The sequence below is a fragment of the Ptychodera flava genome, chromosome 2, assembly GCF_041260155.1.
Source record: "Ptychodera flava strain L36383 chromosome 2, AS_Pfla_20210202, whole genome shotgun sequence".
Classification (NCBI taxonomy): Eukaryota; Metazoa; Hemichordata; class Enteropneusta; family Ptychoderidae; genus Ptychodera; species Ptychodera flava.
This window is the reverse complement of record NC_091929.1, coordinates 16,959,044-16,974,943: the sequence shown is the minus strand read 5'-3', so window position 1 is coordinate 16,974,943 and position 15,900 is coordinate 16,959,044. Positions and strand designations below refer to the sequence as shown.

The 15,900-nt window shown below is 36.8% G+C and overlaps 1 protein-coding gene across 1 annotated transcript in view; it reads right to left on the bottom strand.

Moving 5' to 3' along the window:
• Positions 1–15,398, bottom strand: part of LOC139115876 (uncharacterized) — a 38,226-nt gene extending 22,828 nt beyond the window's left edge. The window contains exons 1-6 of the mRNA XM_070678284.1: positions 15,291–15,398; positions 13,030–13,169; positions 5,672–5,863; positions 4,105–4,163; positions 3,813–3,907; positions 3,053–3,147 (exon numbers count right to left, since the gene is read on the bottom strand). Coding sequence (XP_070534385.1) covers positions 3,053–3,147; positions 3,813–3,907; positions 4,105–4,163; positions 5,672–5,830 — 408 coding nt within the window. The 5' untranslated portion in view covers positions 5,831–5,863; positions 13,030–13,169; positions 15,291–15,398. The remainder of the gene's footprint in view (positions 1–3,052; positions 3,148–3,812; positions 3,908–4,104; positions 4,164–5,671; positions 5,864–13,029; positions 13,170–15,290) is intronic.
• Positions 15,399–15,900: the final 502 nt, after the last annotated feature.

Sequence of the window (15,900 nt, the reverse complement as noted above, 5' to 3'; positions counted from 1 at the left end):
GTCGAGCGGATTTCTTAACAGTCAATAAATATATAGTTCATTCAGATGTCGTTGATGTTACTGGAAATTATGTTTCATTTGGCTCGGGTGAATACATACAGGGAAAAGTATCAGACTGTTTACAAATACTTCCCGTCCAGGATACAAAAGAAATAAGTGAAAAGGTCACCTATGATTTTAAAAACGGGGGCTCAATTTCCATGCCATTGAGAAAGGGTTCAGACTATATAGATTCAATGCGTATTTGGATAACAGATCAGGATGGAAACATAGTCAATTTCAATAACTGGCCAACTAGCTTTTGTATTGAATTATTGTAGCTAACGCAGCATAAACCATCCCACGACCAATCCTCCAGCAATATAAATCATTTCATATTTCTTTTGCTCAGGACTGGGCTGATAATAATCTGAGAATTGCGCTGGCCCTGACGCAGAGTTGGCTTGTGCCACCGCTTCTGCTTCTTCCAGGATTTCTGCATCTGTATCTCTTAATTCAGCTGCAGCATGCGCGTCCTTTGCTTGATTTTCTCTTTCCCAATCAGCTTGGAGTAATCTTTTTTCTGACCAGACGGCACGGTCATGTTCAAATTTTTCTAATGCTTTATCATGTCTAATTTTCTCTTCAATAAGAGTGTCACCATTCCCGGAAAGCTTTTGTCCGATAATGTTTCCTCCTGTGAATGCCGTTGCATTTAATACAGCACCGAGAACTGTCATTCCTATTGCTGAAGCCATGATTGTATATGTATATTTTACGTAATAATGTTTATATTTCTCTCGCTTTTTTGATACTCCTGTTTTTCCTTGGTATTATTTATTTCACTGTATATAGGATAATTATGTCTGGCCACAGTAACTTCGGTCTAGGTACAATTCACACACAAAATCTCGAGCTCGAAGATCTGAGTGATGTTAAAGTTAACGATAATACTAAGATAGCTGGTAATCATAATAAGGATTACGTCCTTTGTTACAAAGACCGTGAGAAACTTTTTGTTTTAGCCTCTGCCGCGGTGCAAACCCACGAACATTCTGTAGAATTTCCGAACTTAAGACATTGATGAGTCCATAATAGACGCTACAAAGGCTTCAAATGATCCTACTCCTTTTGCTCTGACATGGAATGGGGATAGTCAGAAATTCATGCCTTATAATGTACTGCGTAACATCTTAGATACATTGGATAGTGAAATTGCAGGAGGTGGGGTTGCTGAACTGCCGGGAACTCCAAATGTGATTTATTTTGATAGCAATGTTAACAAGTACAAGTTGCTTGATTTTCGCCGTTGGCTTGAGCCTGTTAACCCATACATTACACTACTCGGTATACCGATTCACCTTAAAATTAGTCCTCTTAATACAATAATGAAGACAGATAATACACTGCGAAGGTGGATAAATAACGGGGAGAATTATTGCTCATATACAGCTAACGGAGTTCCAGTAAGATTATTTTGGGACACAACTTTAAAGAAACTGGGTCTGAAAAGTGTGGGGGAGGGGACAGCTGAATTAACTTTACAGACTATGAATCAACAGATGACTGATAATATGAAAATAATTGAGCATGGTACAGTTTTTATCAAATGCATAAAATTAGGTTCAGGAGACGAGTTTGACGATTTAGTTGGAAATATCGCTATAAAAACAGATTCAAGAACGGGTTGCAATATTATCATAACCATTGATAAAGATAGTAAGGATTTAGATATTGTTGCTCGTAGTAGTCCTCCGGAAGAAAGTAACAACATTTCATTTGTTAAAAAAAATACAAATTACACTTTAGATATCAGTACTATTTATCTAAAACGTCTCATTTGTTTGAAGTAATGGTCTTCCGAAATATTTTAAGTTGGGAGGAAATTAATAAAATTTTATCTATCGGGTGAATAAGTTCGTATCGATAGGAACTCTCGAGATCAGAAAAAACCTACAGGAACTGTAACCGAAGGGATTCTGTAGAAATTTTTTCATGAAAATTGTAGAATGACAGACCTGTGTCATGACATCACAGGCTGCTAAGCAACACTCGAAGCCTATCGGAACGGGAAGCCCCTCGACATACAATTTTTCGTATAATATACCTCAGTCATGCCGTAGGAAAAAAAATCATATCTTCACATACTTACATCAGCTGGACTCCAGTTCTGCTTCCGTTAGTGTACTTACGTCGACTGACTGACAACACTCATTCCGTAGCCCTTTATATAGACTAGTTTGATGATGATGACTCACATGTAATTTCCCATGGAATTCCCCTCACGTACATGTCTATACATGTTGTGTGTTTATAAATAGGTCAGACAGCTGTGCGTGACGCGGCTGCGTGTATAGACATGTCAGTGCGGATACAAAAGGATTAGGGGGAATTCCCCACAATAGGCAAACGCATAAGAGGGGATTACCCCTTCTGTACTATATCTGACTCAGTGGGGAATTCCCTCTTCCACGCATGCACAATAGGCAAACGCGTAAGGGGGAATTCCCTGTAGTTAAATAAAACAAAATTTATCACAGTTGACCTCGTTTATATTACTACTATTAATATGAAATTTAAAACAGTTTCAGCTTATAACAAACAATGTTTTGTGTTTCAGGGATAACTTATGAAGTGGAACGAAACTAAAAAAAAAATTTTCAAGTGACTTTCATCCCTTACTTAAAGCCCCAGCCAGTAATGCTAACTTTTGATGATAATTTCACCATTTTGATTTTGAATGTGAACCATAATTCCTTGTTCTTCTCCAAAGAATGTTGATATACACAGTAGCCAGCTTGTCAATTCAGCCCCTATGGTTGTAAACTGCATTGTTATCGTTGAAAACTGACTTCTGGTACGGAGTAGAATTCAAATGTAAACAATAACTATGCATTTTACACATATAGACGCTAAGTTGACAAGCTAAATAGTGGGTGTTTCAACATTCTTTGGGGAGTAGAATAAGAAGTTCCAATTGATCTATAACATAAAAATAATGAAAACATTGAAAGTTAGCATTACTGGGGCTTTAAGTCCCATGAAGCAAACTATTTACAATTATTTTACTTACATGCCATCTTGATGAATTTGCTTTTCTTTGATTTTTATTTTTCCTCCTTAAGTCACTATTTCTTGTTTCCCTGGCTTTGATTCTCCTTATGGCAACTGTAAATAGGAAACACATGAAATAATGAGTGTAAGGAACATAGCTTCTGCATTCAACAAGCATAACTTTTCATGGAAATAAATATACTAGTATTATGACTGGTTGGGCTTGTAATTGTAAGTACTCTACAATTGAAAGTCCAACCAAACGTAACTGATGACCCATTCATAACTCTCATTCTGTATTATAATTAACTCATGTGCTCATCCCTCAGAAACATAATCAACATGCAGCACAATTTATACATGTACAACTTGCATTTTTGTTTTTGGTGGTTGAACAGGTAAATAAAATTGAATACTATCCTGATGTAATTCAATGCTAGTTGATAACAATGCACCTGATATATAAGTAGCTTCTATTAACAGACAACTTTTAGTTATTTCAAAATGATTAAGGGAATAGTTAGGAAGGGTTACAGAAAATGTTGGCTGAGACACAAAAATATGTATGGTCAAAAAATGCAGTACTGAACTTAAAGTGGAAGATATTTATTAATTATGGTAATAATAACACAGGAATATTTTAACCTTTTCATAACCAGTATCTAGTGCCATCAATGATTTTCAAGGGCATGTAAGAACCTATACACATGAAAGGGAGGGAAGGTTTAATCAGGTCACTGATACCATTCACATAAAGATCAAAAACAAACTTTACTTACACTCAAATTCCTCCTCCGTGTATTTGTCTCTAAATTTCATTTTCAGTTGTTCAGCAAGTTTTTCCAGAACTTGCTTGTTGTGATTGACATTCCACCTGAATGAAAGGAAGGAAGAAGGCTTTTAGTGGCTCATTGGAGATTTGTATGCAAAGTACATAGATAGAAATTAGAAAGTTATTTTTTGAGCAGAATTTGGCCTTTAACTTTGACACTGGTCTTTGTGATTGATTGGGTAAACATGAACATGGTACACTTTGTTCTCAGTACTACCATTAAAATATATCAAACTTACCCATTCATAGCACGGAATGCTAGACTCTCATCCGTATTCGTAAGGTTTTTCAGTCTTTTCTGAAATAAAAGCAAATTTGAAAAATACTCATATAAGAAAACAATGTGAATACTTGTTTAAAACCCTTTTCCTGCAAGACAGTATCACTTCCCATCAGGCAAGTCAGTAAAAGCAGTTTTGAGCCAAAACATGACATATTTTTACCCACTTGGCCTGGTCTGTTATAGCATCTTTAGTCCAAAAAAATATCAAGTTTAGGGACCGTCTGAGATTGTCGCAGAAGTTCAAGAAACGAAATTACTTCGTTTAGACCAAACCCCCTCCTCCCTCCCCTAAACGAAACTTCAAAAGTGCGAAATGATCATGTCTGCCTTAGAGTAAAATGTTGCACTTTGCTATAGCTACTAAAGGCGTATTTCCCTTGCCACATTACAACTTTAAACAAACCGAGGCTTGGTCTGCAATGCCCTAATGCCAGCACTTGCAAATGAAGTAACATTCGAGTAATCGTCATACGGTTCAGGCGATTTACCAATATACGGATATCCCTCACTTGTTATATGAAACCCTGTCCAGTTCTGGCCGTCCAGTATGCATTGACTGTTTGATTGCGTTGTCGCAGACACTTGCTTTGATTCCTTACAGCGACTTTGGGCTTCGGTTATATCTGAGTCTGTTTACATGGTAGACACATAGCTAGAGTCACTCCGGCGAGAAAACTTCGACATGGGGGCCCAGGCGTGTTCAATCATATAAAAACGACTATGACCAGGTGCATAACAAGTGCAGAGAATAAAGACACCTAGTTTAGAGTAGACGCTTATAATTAGCACATTTTTAAAAATGATACTTTTTGTCTTTGAATAATTTGATGAATGAAAGGTTTAGGATACAATGTTACTATCGGTAAATTGTGTTTTGGGAACGAACGAGATGGAAACAGTTACAAAGTTGTTGGCACGAGTGTGCATTTTTTTCTTTAATTTAAAATAAACACACGAAAACTTGTGATCACAAAATAAAAGTGCGAAAGTGAAGTTCACTAATTGAATGGAGGTCAAACCCCTCCCCCCTAAACGAATAAATTTCGCTTTTGAACTTCTGCGACAATATGAGACGGTCCCTTACAGTATTTATGTTTTCAACAGCTTTCAAATGTACAGTATTATGTTAAAATACACCATATGCAATATGCCTTGTTTCATTAATTTTAACCATCTTGACCTGGTGGTGAAATATGGACTTGGCAGGAAAAGGGGTATTGTTAATGATTATAATCACTGGCATTTGCATTCTCTGTATTGAAAGAGGCACAGCGTCCATACAAAAAAAAGAACTCCACAGAATTTCCTTTCCTTTTTTTTCCATTTTCCTCAAATTTTCTCATTAAAGAACATTTTTTCTGTAATTACAGATTTCATTCCATTAGCCTGTAACCAACAATGTGAAAGATCATGCACGAAGCACTAAGCAAAGAATGTTAGTGAATTAGTGTTCACTGCAGCATGGGTACCAAATAGTTACTAAGTCCACTTTTACTATCTATGAACAAACTTGCAATACTTACGGAAAGTTCGCATGGTGTTTCCATCTTTTTTCTTTTCTCAGGATGGGGCTGATGTGCCAGGGACTCAGTTAACTTTTGACTTAGCTCATCAAATTTCTCAATCACTGTTTTCTTAAAATCATCCTGTTGGGAAGCTGTTTTTTTGCAAATTTCTTCCATTGGCTTTGAAATTCTCCAACATCTACTGACATTCTGAAAAAAAGAAAAGGATTGCAATTAGAATGTTTCCATACTTATGGAAAGCAGTTTGGCTTTGTGAGCCTATTCTCAAAACTTATTTCACATGTATGGGACTGGGGTGAAAAAAATATCGGAAGATAATGTAGACAGATACGGAGTAATTTTTAACAATCATTGCATTTTTTCTTACTTAACATCGATAAGCCATTTTAAGGTAGTGACTCAGGTTCGTTGACACATATTTTCAATCAAAAGTTTCACACAAAAAACGGGGTCTCACACCCAACACGTGGTGTATTTTCTGTAAGGTCTATATTTGAAGAAGGTAAAAATTTTGTTAAGTTGTCAAAACATGCATTCGTATGTTTGCTTAAAGCAGAAACGTGTGATTTTGAGTTTTTTCACTTAAAAAAGTATAAGTAAGAATTGGCAGCACCCCTAAGTGATCTGTTAACGGCACTGGACAGCTGGATATACTGGGTGGAAAACCGTGTTTTGGATTTTTGAAATTCGCATTTGTTTCTGCACAGTGAGCCTTTGAAGTGTAAAATTGTCGGATTTTCGCATAAATTATCGTCGTTGTTCACGTTTGTCAAGTTATCGTCACTTCAGGGGGTTTATCAAAAATCTAAAACACGGTTTTTCAGGTCTAATCATGAAGTGTTAGCATGCGAAGAATTTGGGAAATCCGCCCACGCGTCGCCGACTTACACTCATTTGAAGGTGCGCATACATAGCAAAAATCGGAACTGAGAAAATCGACGATTTGTGTAAACGTCCCATTTTTCACACAAAATGGCCGAAAAATTGGAGAATTTCTGACAAGTCTGAACACTGGTTCGCCAAAAAAGATGAAAATTGTGCGTGGAAATGTGAGGCTGGTCAGCGTAAGCGGTTGGTACTATTTACACGATAAACACTAGAAAGATAATTCAGGGCATAATCTGTTTGTCAAATACGTATCTAGCTTATAATTATATTAACTGTACATTGTTTGGTAACGGTTAGAGTCGGGTTTCAAGACTAGAAAAGTTTTAAAAAATACAGCCGGAATGGTTTACAGGTCTGCGTTCTGCCGACGACGCGTACTCGCTTGCTCGCAAGCGCTCGACTTCCGGTCTCATAGCCCGTAATTTATGCACGTACCAAGTGTGAAATGGTTGTCAAGTTCATTTTAGCGCCGATTTTTGTGCCTATAGTACAGGACGTCACTTGCTTGCTTGCTTTCGAAGATGAGATGACCAACTCTCGATACTCTAAACAATTCTGTAGTTGAGAACTTTCAAGGAATACGGGTAAAGTAGCACTTGTTTTTGTAGTTTTCACATGTGATCTGCTGCAGTCTTTTTGCTCACCATCAGGAATGATACCGGGTTTTTCGTGCGCTATTTCGCTTTCGACTGTGACATGTACTATTATGGCCCCGTGTATGAAACCAAATCAACTTCAGTTACACGTAAAAGCGATTCTTCATGACTTAAAATAAACGACTGAGGCGATACTCGACAGATTCACTGATTGTAAAATTGAAACGGAACGTGTCGCGACACCCAGCGACACTCTCATGTTGACCACAGATAGAAACAGACCAGCACCAATCGTGAAGCGACGTTTCGCGCGCTGTGCTCTAGACCGACATAACAGTGTCGAATTGACAATTTACAAACTAAGTCCAAAATATGGGCTGCTGTTTTAGAACCATATTTTCCAGTGAAGATTAAATAGAGTCTCGTGGGGCGGCAGTGTAATCTACAGGGCTGTACGTGCGCGCATGGAGCCCGGGTATCAACATCACGCGTGCAACCATATTAAGGACCGAGCACAATTAACGGCAGGGGGGCGGAGAAAAATGGGGGGGGCCACGAAAAAAAATGAGTGTTCTTGGGGTGGGCCATGAAAATTCCAGGGAAAGTAAGGGTGGGCTACCAAAATTTTTTACACCATGACAGACAGAGAATATTTTTCAGCATTTTTGTTGGAGTTCCTTGTTAACCCCTTGACTACCTATGGCGCTAGATATATCCGGCGCCATATTGAATTACCATATACCTTGAGTGCCGGAAATATCCGGCACAGTTAAATAGACGTATTTGCTCCGTTTTGTCGCTAAAAATCCCATAATTTTGGCGTCGGCACGTAGCGACTAAGATTGATGTATTCCGATCTGGCCTGAATGTGATTGCGCCCCAGTATGTCCGAGTATGGCCAAAATCCGGAAGCAAATGTTGTGACCCATGACCTCGACCCTGAAAGGTCAGGTTGATCACAGAAGCTTCGCGCTGATTGTTTACAGTTTTCAGAAGTACAAACGATCGCGAAGATGTTTATGGTTTGTTTTTTTTAAAGAAATGAAATGTTTATTTATTGAAAACAAATGATTTATATGTAAATATGTTCTATTAACAGCAATATTCGAGAATGAAACTAGAGGAAATACAATTTTTTACTATAAGCCAGTGAAATTTTATAGCAGCCATATTATCAATATGACTGGTCACATGACTGGTTATGTGTTTGGTCATGTGATATGTTGTTACCTAAAATGTATTTTTAAATATTGTGAATTATTGTTTGATAAATCATAACCATTTTAGATGCATGTTTCTGCAAGGAAGACATAAAGCAGGTGTTTACAAATAAAAATATGTTGATTTTCAAATACAGAATCATGTCAGATGCTGATGTTTGTGGTTCATTTACACTGTCTTTTGTGAGAAAAATCTTAAATAGGTACATCTATAAATAAAGTAAAGGGTAGTTATTATTATATATATGTAAAGACAATGCCATGAAAATTGCAACTGTTTTCAACTTTGCGTCATTTTATGGACTCAAACACGTCCTGATGCTTCAAATATTCATATTCTTTGCAACTCTTGTCGCATGATGTGTCATGTGATCAGTCAAGTGACCTGGAAATACAAAACTTATGTATGAAAAAATGGGAAATTTCATGCTGATTCAGAAAATATATGGTTTATTGGTACTTACTTCATTTTACTCTAAGCAGTGTTCATGCAATGACCACACCCAAGATTTTATCAATATTTACATAAGGGGCCTGGTATATAGGAATACATTGGCCTTGGTAGTCAAAGGGTTAAACTTCTTGTAGCATGATGAAATACCAAGTCTTAAACCTCACAATGCAGTTGTTATGTGTAAAATGCGCAATATTATTATTGAAAATTGACTTCATTTGTCAACAGTAATAATGGTTGGTAATGATACAGAGGCTCGGTTGAAACTGGTTATTTCATCATGCTATAGGAAATTCCCTTATAGAACAGGAATGCCTGTCAGTACCATGTGAAATTAGCATTCACATGGCTAGTTGGCATGGCTTAATGCATGTGCATAGGGAATAGGCAGTCAGGCAGTCCACATTCATTTCAGAAGCACGTGGGTAACATGTGTATAGGCCGAAATATTTAAATGAGCTAGCCATTCACATACATGTGAACGAATGGTTATTCTGAAGCCACTCACACATATGTGAACGAATGGTTATTTGAATGCACATATGAATGACAAGGTCATCCTGGCAGAAAAAGAGCACCATGAAAAGTACTGATTTAACACCCGATTTTACTTATTTTGATGTTGCCGTTATGAATTTGGTACATTTGGTTATATTTGCATGTTTGCAAGGTGTAAGCAAACATCAAATAAGTGAAATCAAATTCCAGTAAAATCAGGTACTTTTTACACAGCCTCTATTGGTGAATTATATGATACAATTGGTTGGAGATGTAATTTAACCATATTTGGCCTAAAACTAAGACAGGCCAAACAGAGTTAAAAGCAACTCTGACTCACCTGAACACAGCAAACACAAGCAGACTCACCTTTCCAAACGTTCAAAATAAAAAGCACAAAACATATCTGTAAGTCTGATGACCAATTTAATAAATTTTTGGCTTCAACAAATTTCATAGACACAGTGAAAAGTGATTTAGTCAAAAATTAGTTTTTAAAAGAGTTCATTTAACTCTGGCCAAGTCTCGTCTTTATGTCCTATTTTGTTTTGAAATTTGACATTGAAGACTTCTTTACGTAAGTCATGATTATTCTTGCCAAATTTCTCTTGGGTCTTGGCTGACATGCACACTGAAATGAAACAGAAAGAAGAGAATGAACTTAGCAACATTTATTAAGACAACAACTTTACAATAAAGTTTCAGAACATGTGTGTGATTTGTTACATACACATAGAGGAATTTTTTACATACATCTTTGCGAGTACATTGAAAGTGTAACATATATGTCTAGAAATGTATTGGGTTTGTGTATGTTGTATTGACTTGACTAGTTGCCACAGCCACTTATACCGATTAATTTGTGTACATCTTTACAAAGTGAGGGCATCACAATTCATAATTTGAATCAATACAAGAAAGTATGTTATACATGAGGCAAACAAAGTATTGAACTCATTAAAAATTACAGCTGCTGTCCCTTGAAAATTAAGACGTATCACATTTCTAAATATTTTTCTGTCTTTCAATACAAGGCTTCTTACCTGGCAATATCATATTAACAATGGATTTTAAAACTTACCATGTATAAAGTAAAAAATGCAAGTAAGACCGGGTGGTACAAACAATCATAAGTTTACATAGCCATGTTCATCCTACGATCTACCGGTAGTTTTTTTTTTAAATATTTTCATTTCGCCTATTTTTTTTTATAGCAGTGTTTTTGCACTGAGTGAGACCATGGACGCAAACTAAGCTTAGGCGTTGTTCAAGCCCAGCTTTGTTTTGCGTTAATGGCATCACTGTACACCTCCCTCCGCCCTGTCCAGGTATACAGATACGTACTTTCTTTTCAGGAAAACATCAATGTGCAGAGAAAAGCCTCTAATTATAAAATTACGAATACAAGAATGACAACAATGGTATAGTCTGTCAAAATTTTTAATGACAGACATTGAAATCCAAGCTATGGGCTCATGGCGGTCACAATTTCGCAGGCAAGTATGAATTTGAGCTGTATTTCACCAAAAAATTAATACATGACTGAATTGCATACAAAGTGACTGGCCGTTTTTAAATTTGTGAACCAATGAAGTAAGTGCAGTTGATACATAACAAAAATATTAACAAAATCAAAAACTTACAGCTTTATACTGTCACTTTGAAATGGCAAACCGTTGCTTCTGTATCCACTAAATATTTAAGTCTGAGAACAATTTAACTGGTAAATGTGACCCATGTGCCATTTCTATAGTGCAAACATGAGTAATTTCACCTGAAAAACTTAACCCAAGTAAAATCAACTCTACACATGAGTGCCGCCTAATTTATTTAAATTAAATAGACAATAGGGATGTGAAAACATGAGAATTGACAACAAGTCAGTCCTTGGAGTTTATTAATGCATGTCTAAATTTTTACCGCCACATGTGTAAGCTACCATTCAATCCATTGACAATCTTCCCTTCTATCATGAATTCAATAGGACTGCTAATGAATGGTTACTTCACATGGCTGAGTCTGATTTCACATTCATAGCCAGTGATGAATGTTCAAATTTTAACATGTCATATTTCCAATACTGGCATGTGGCAGGTACGACTGCTATGGACTGCCTATTTTTCCTCGAATAACCATTCAACCTGTTCCTCACAGGAATGTGGACTGGCTAATAGGCAGTTCAGAACTAGAATACGTAGTGGACACACAGGAAAAAAATACTGAAAAAAGGAGGAAAAAATGGCATTAATGGGTCTTTTATAGTTAGCCCATGAAGGACTATTCCAATGGCAGACTGTCATTACAGTGGAGTAACATTGAATATCTTGGGTAATCATAGAAAGGCAGACACTGGGTTGTAGAAGTGCATTGAAATCACAATGGTCATGTTATACATTTTTCCCCAACATCTGAAAACATCTTACAGATACTCAGTTGAAGTAAAGTTATTTTATTTGTTTATTATTTATATATTTATTTGTTTATTATTCTATTTCAAGAATGCAAGAATGTTGTTTTCACTAAAGCATATATTAAAAGTTATAAGGATTATATATATTGTTACAACTTTGTACCTATGTAATCTTTCTTTTTTGGGAAGGGGGGGGCCACAAAAATTTTGTCGCCGGTGATGTGGGGCCGCTAAATTTTTTGCTGGTGTTAGGGGGGGGCCTGTAAAAAATATACGCACCACATATTTTCTCTTCCGCCCCCCTGCCGTTAATTGTGCTAGTTCCCTTACCATAGTACCAACAAATGTTTCAAACTCAATGGCAGTTGTAGTATGAGCCAAGGTCGGAAAGTTTCAAAACTTTCAAAACGCTTGCGTCCATCAGCTTTCCATTTTGCTCTTTGGCCCCCGTTTACGTTTTCTACACCGCTTATAACTGCCGGCAGTCGTCAGCCATGTTGGAATAGCGTCTCTTATGAAGACGTGCGCGCATGCGCAACATAGTGCGTAAAAATTTACATAATCTCCTTCAAGGTATAACGATAACGCTGACAGTAATCCGGACCGTTAAAACAAAAAGAAAATAATAACTCACGCAGTGGTTAGAAGGCCGTGTTTTCACTAAAATTTCAGACATTTCCTAGTATAATGTTACCTCACAGTTTTCTCTAATAGAAAGATCATATTTCAGGGGTTCAGAATATGAAATAATCACAAAATTGCTAAAATTGACCAACGAACCTGAGTCACTACCTTAAACTCTCATGATGCAAACATGTGAAACCATCCATGTTACTTCCAGTGTCAATGGCTATTCGGGAGTGACTTATCCAGGATAATCCCTCCAAGGTAGCTGCCAAAGATTATCCAAGTATTGTTATGCAAATATAACCTTTAGCTTTATCACTTCTTGACCTTCAAATGGTAATAAGCCTAAATTTTAGATCTCCTTGGAGTTACAATACACCTCCTGGGACCGAATAAACGGACCTAACATCTCTTGCAGTTTACAAAAATAGCGATTTTTGTAAAAGATAGAAAAAGGATTGCTGTATAACTCCTGCCACATGAAAACTCGTCGAACTCAAGGTTGATGTAATAAAAACTCACGTATGTGACGAGCTAGCTGCAGTACAGTAGCTCGAGGTTTTGCCTGGGTATTTGGGTCGGACAGGAAGACAAGCCGTCGACCCAAACACCAAGGCAAAACCTCGAGGTACGGGGCAGCTGCTAGTGACGAGGATACATACCTACGAAGGAAGGTCCATTGGCTGTCCGAGGGCTGCTGTAGGGGCATTGCTACGGCGACCAAGATCATGCAGTGTTGTCTTGTTGACGCTGGCGTGGAATATCTGAGTTCTCTGTTGTCAAACGGGACCCTTGAGTTACCCTGAATAGGAGTGAAAAAATGTGGTGCCATGATTGTTACTGGCAAAACTTGGCTCTCCCGGGAAATTCGACTCATTCGATGCGTTTTGGCTATCGACACGATGATCGTGTCGGTATTAAGCAAGAATAGAAAGCAACTTAGCGACACGATCATGATAATTTGCGATCAAATGCAAATTGTACACTTATGTCACCATTTTGCGTTATCAAGTGGACTCAAATGTACGGCTTTCGAGTTGAAATAAAGTTTCCTCGTGTGACAAAAAGTGTGTTCTCAATAATTTAGCCTTAGGCCTACGTACTCAATTGACAATTGAATTGCTGGCATCGCTTGCTAAAATCCATTGCCGTTTTATAATAAACAACCAATGAAATCTTGTTCGCGATCTCAATATTTCACGTTTTCGAGGCTCAAACTGCCAAAAAAATTGAATTAGAAAGCATAAAAAACAAATCGCAGCTTGAAAGAGACAACAATACTTCTTTTATTTATATTGCTTATTTTCTCCTCTAGATGTATCGATGATCCGATGTGCACACCGTGAACATAGACTCTCGCCAGTCGCTTGGACTGCTTGGTCTTGCTTAGCTTTCGGTCAAGGCCTGATTTCGGGAAGCATCCAGCTGCCCAAACAGCAGGCCTTGGCAAGCGAAGATGATACACACTGTATACGGTACACTACATGTTTACTTGTGCATAAAATGAAATAAAGTTTACCGTCAGTTTGTTTCCCACTCATTGTGATTTTAGATTTCACACCAAATAGTAGAATTTGAAAAACAAGAAAATCCAAATACTACAGTACTGTAATCCAGAATCTAACATTCATACATGGTACATACCGGTACATAAATCAAAAGAAGCACATTACGCTTGGATTTAATAAAAGCACCAAGGTTCTCACACAACGACACTTTCACACAAATTTCTTTTTAACACCCTTGGGCCTTGTACATTTAAGTTGCATTTATAGCTTGGGCCTCTTAAAGCTGACCCTTGACCTAATGGCTAAAGCTAATGATATGTACACTGTGGCAAAGTTGAAAAACACTTACATGGACTACCGTAGAGTTTTCTGAGGTTAAAGGATCATGAAGTATTTCAACCTTCATGCAAAGTCTCCCCTTCTCTTCCCTGTTTGTAAAGAAATTCTTTGTAGTAGCAATCTATGAAACCATATGACAAGAACAATTCCATATACTCATCACAATTTCTATGCGGGATTGCTGTGGCACTAAATAGCATTTTAGGGTCTCAAAATTCATTGCTGGCTGGTCTCTCATTCACCAATACTGCATAATTTATTGATGTAGTTTTGCAGAGAATGAAGATATATGATTTTCCAGTGTTAAGAATTTATGTTTCTCTACAATTTACAACGTAGAAAGTTTTTGTACAGTTTCTGGCCTTCTTCTCAGTGAATCAAATGATAAAAAGGGGACCATTTGTTTCAAATTGAGTCACACAGAATAAAACTTTCAGTTTCTACTTAAGTGACTCAGTGACATGATGCTACACAAGCTTCATATTTTGCTTGTTTGTTTGTTTGTCTTTTTGATCATTTGGATTTGTTAAATGATTATACATTAAAATTTAATTCTTTCTATTGAAATGTGAAAGATGAAGTGGTTTTATGAAGTCTGAACTCTTTGCAGTTTGTCTTTTTTCATGTCTTTGCAAAAAGTGAAGATATGTAAGTTCTATCACTAAGACAAAAACCATAACCCTGATTTACTTCTGGCTATAAAGTATGAGTCTTCTCCTAAATAAAGGCTGTGTATTCCAAAACAGAAACTTTTTAATAAAATTTACACATCAATAAACCCTTTCAATAATAGCAGTGACGATCAACCGGATAGAATTTTGAGGCACTCACATGTCACACATATTACTTAACAAATTTTATGCACATATTTGTTTAATGCCTTTTTCAAAAGCTGAAAATTTTCATTCCTGAATTACGACTTTTAAGTTTGAAATTGCAACACTGGTTATCACACCTTACAACATGTTCTTTAGTCTGTCACTGTCTGTGTGGGAGAGAGTGACAGCGTGTCAAAGCACATGTACGTTGTGTGAAAGTCAATGATGAATGCAGAGGTGACAAGCTTTGTTTCTTACATTTCTCTTTCTTCTTATAGTATACCGTGATCTTCACACGTTGCTGCTGGACCAGGCGACCTTTCTCTATATTGAACTCTTCTTCTGCCTGAAAGAGCAGCAACCAAACCATCTCAGTTTACCAGGAGTCTCATGACAACCAAGTAATGTACAACCAAATTATATGGTATTATCTAGCATCAGACGATAAAGTTAGCAATTATTAACAATGTCCTAGCAGCCATCACCTGTACATCCATCCGAATGGATATACAAGTTTTATTGCCATGAAAAAAGGCTAAATACATGTAGTAATAAAATCACACTATACATGTATTTCCTGTTTTTATTATGTATCTTAACCAAATAAATGTAAGATCAAACAAAAGCTAAACGTTAAATTAATAATGTTTTGATGGTTGATACATATTTGATGAACATATTGTATTATTTATTTATTTAAATGTAGTGTGAATTGATAATTATGTTTTGACATACTTTTACACTTGATTCAATTTCCTGCATTGTTCAAATATTAAAACAAAGGTCATCATAGTGAAAATTTATTTCACCTTTAAAACAACTGATCACTAGAATTTGAAATATCTGAGTAAAAGACATACGTTATATA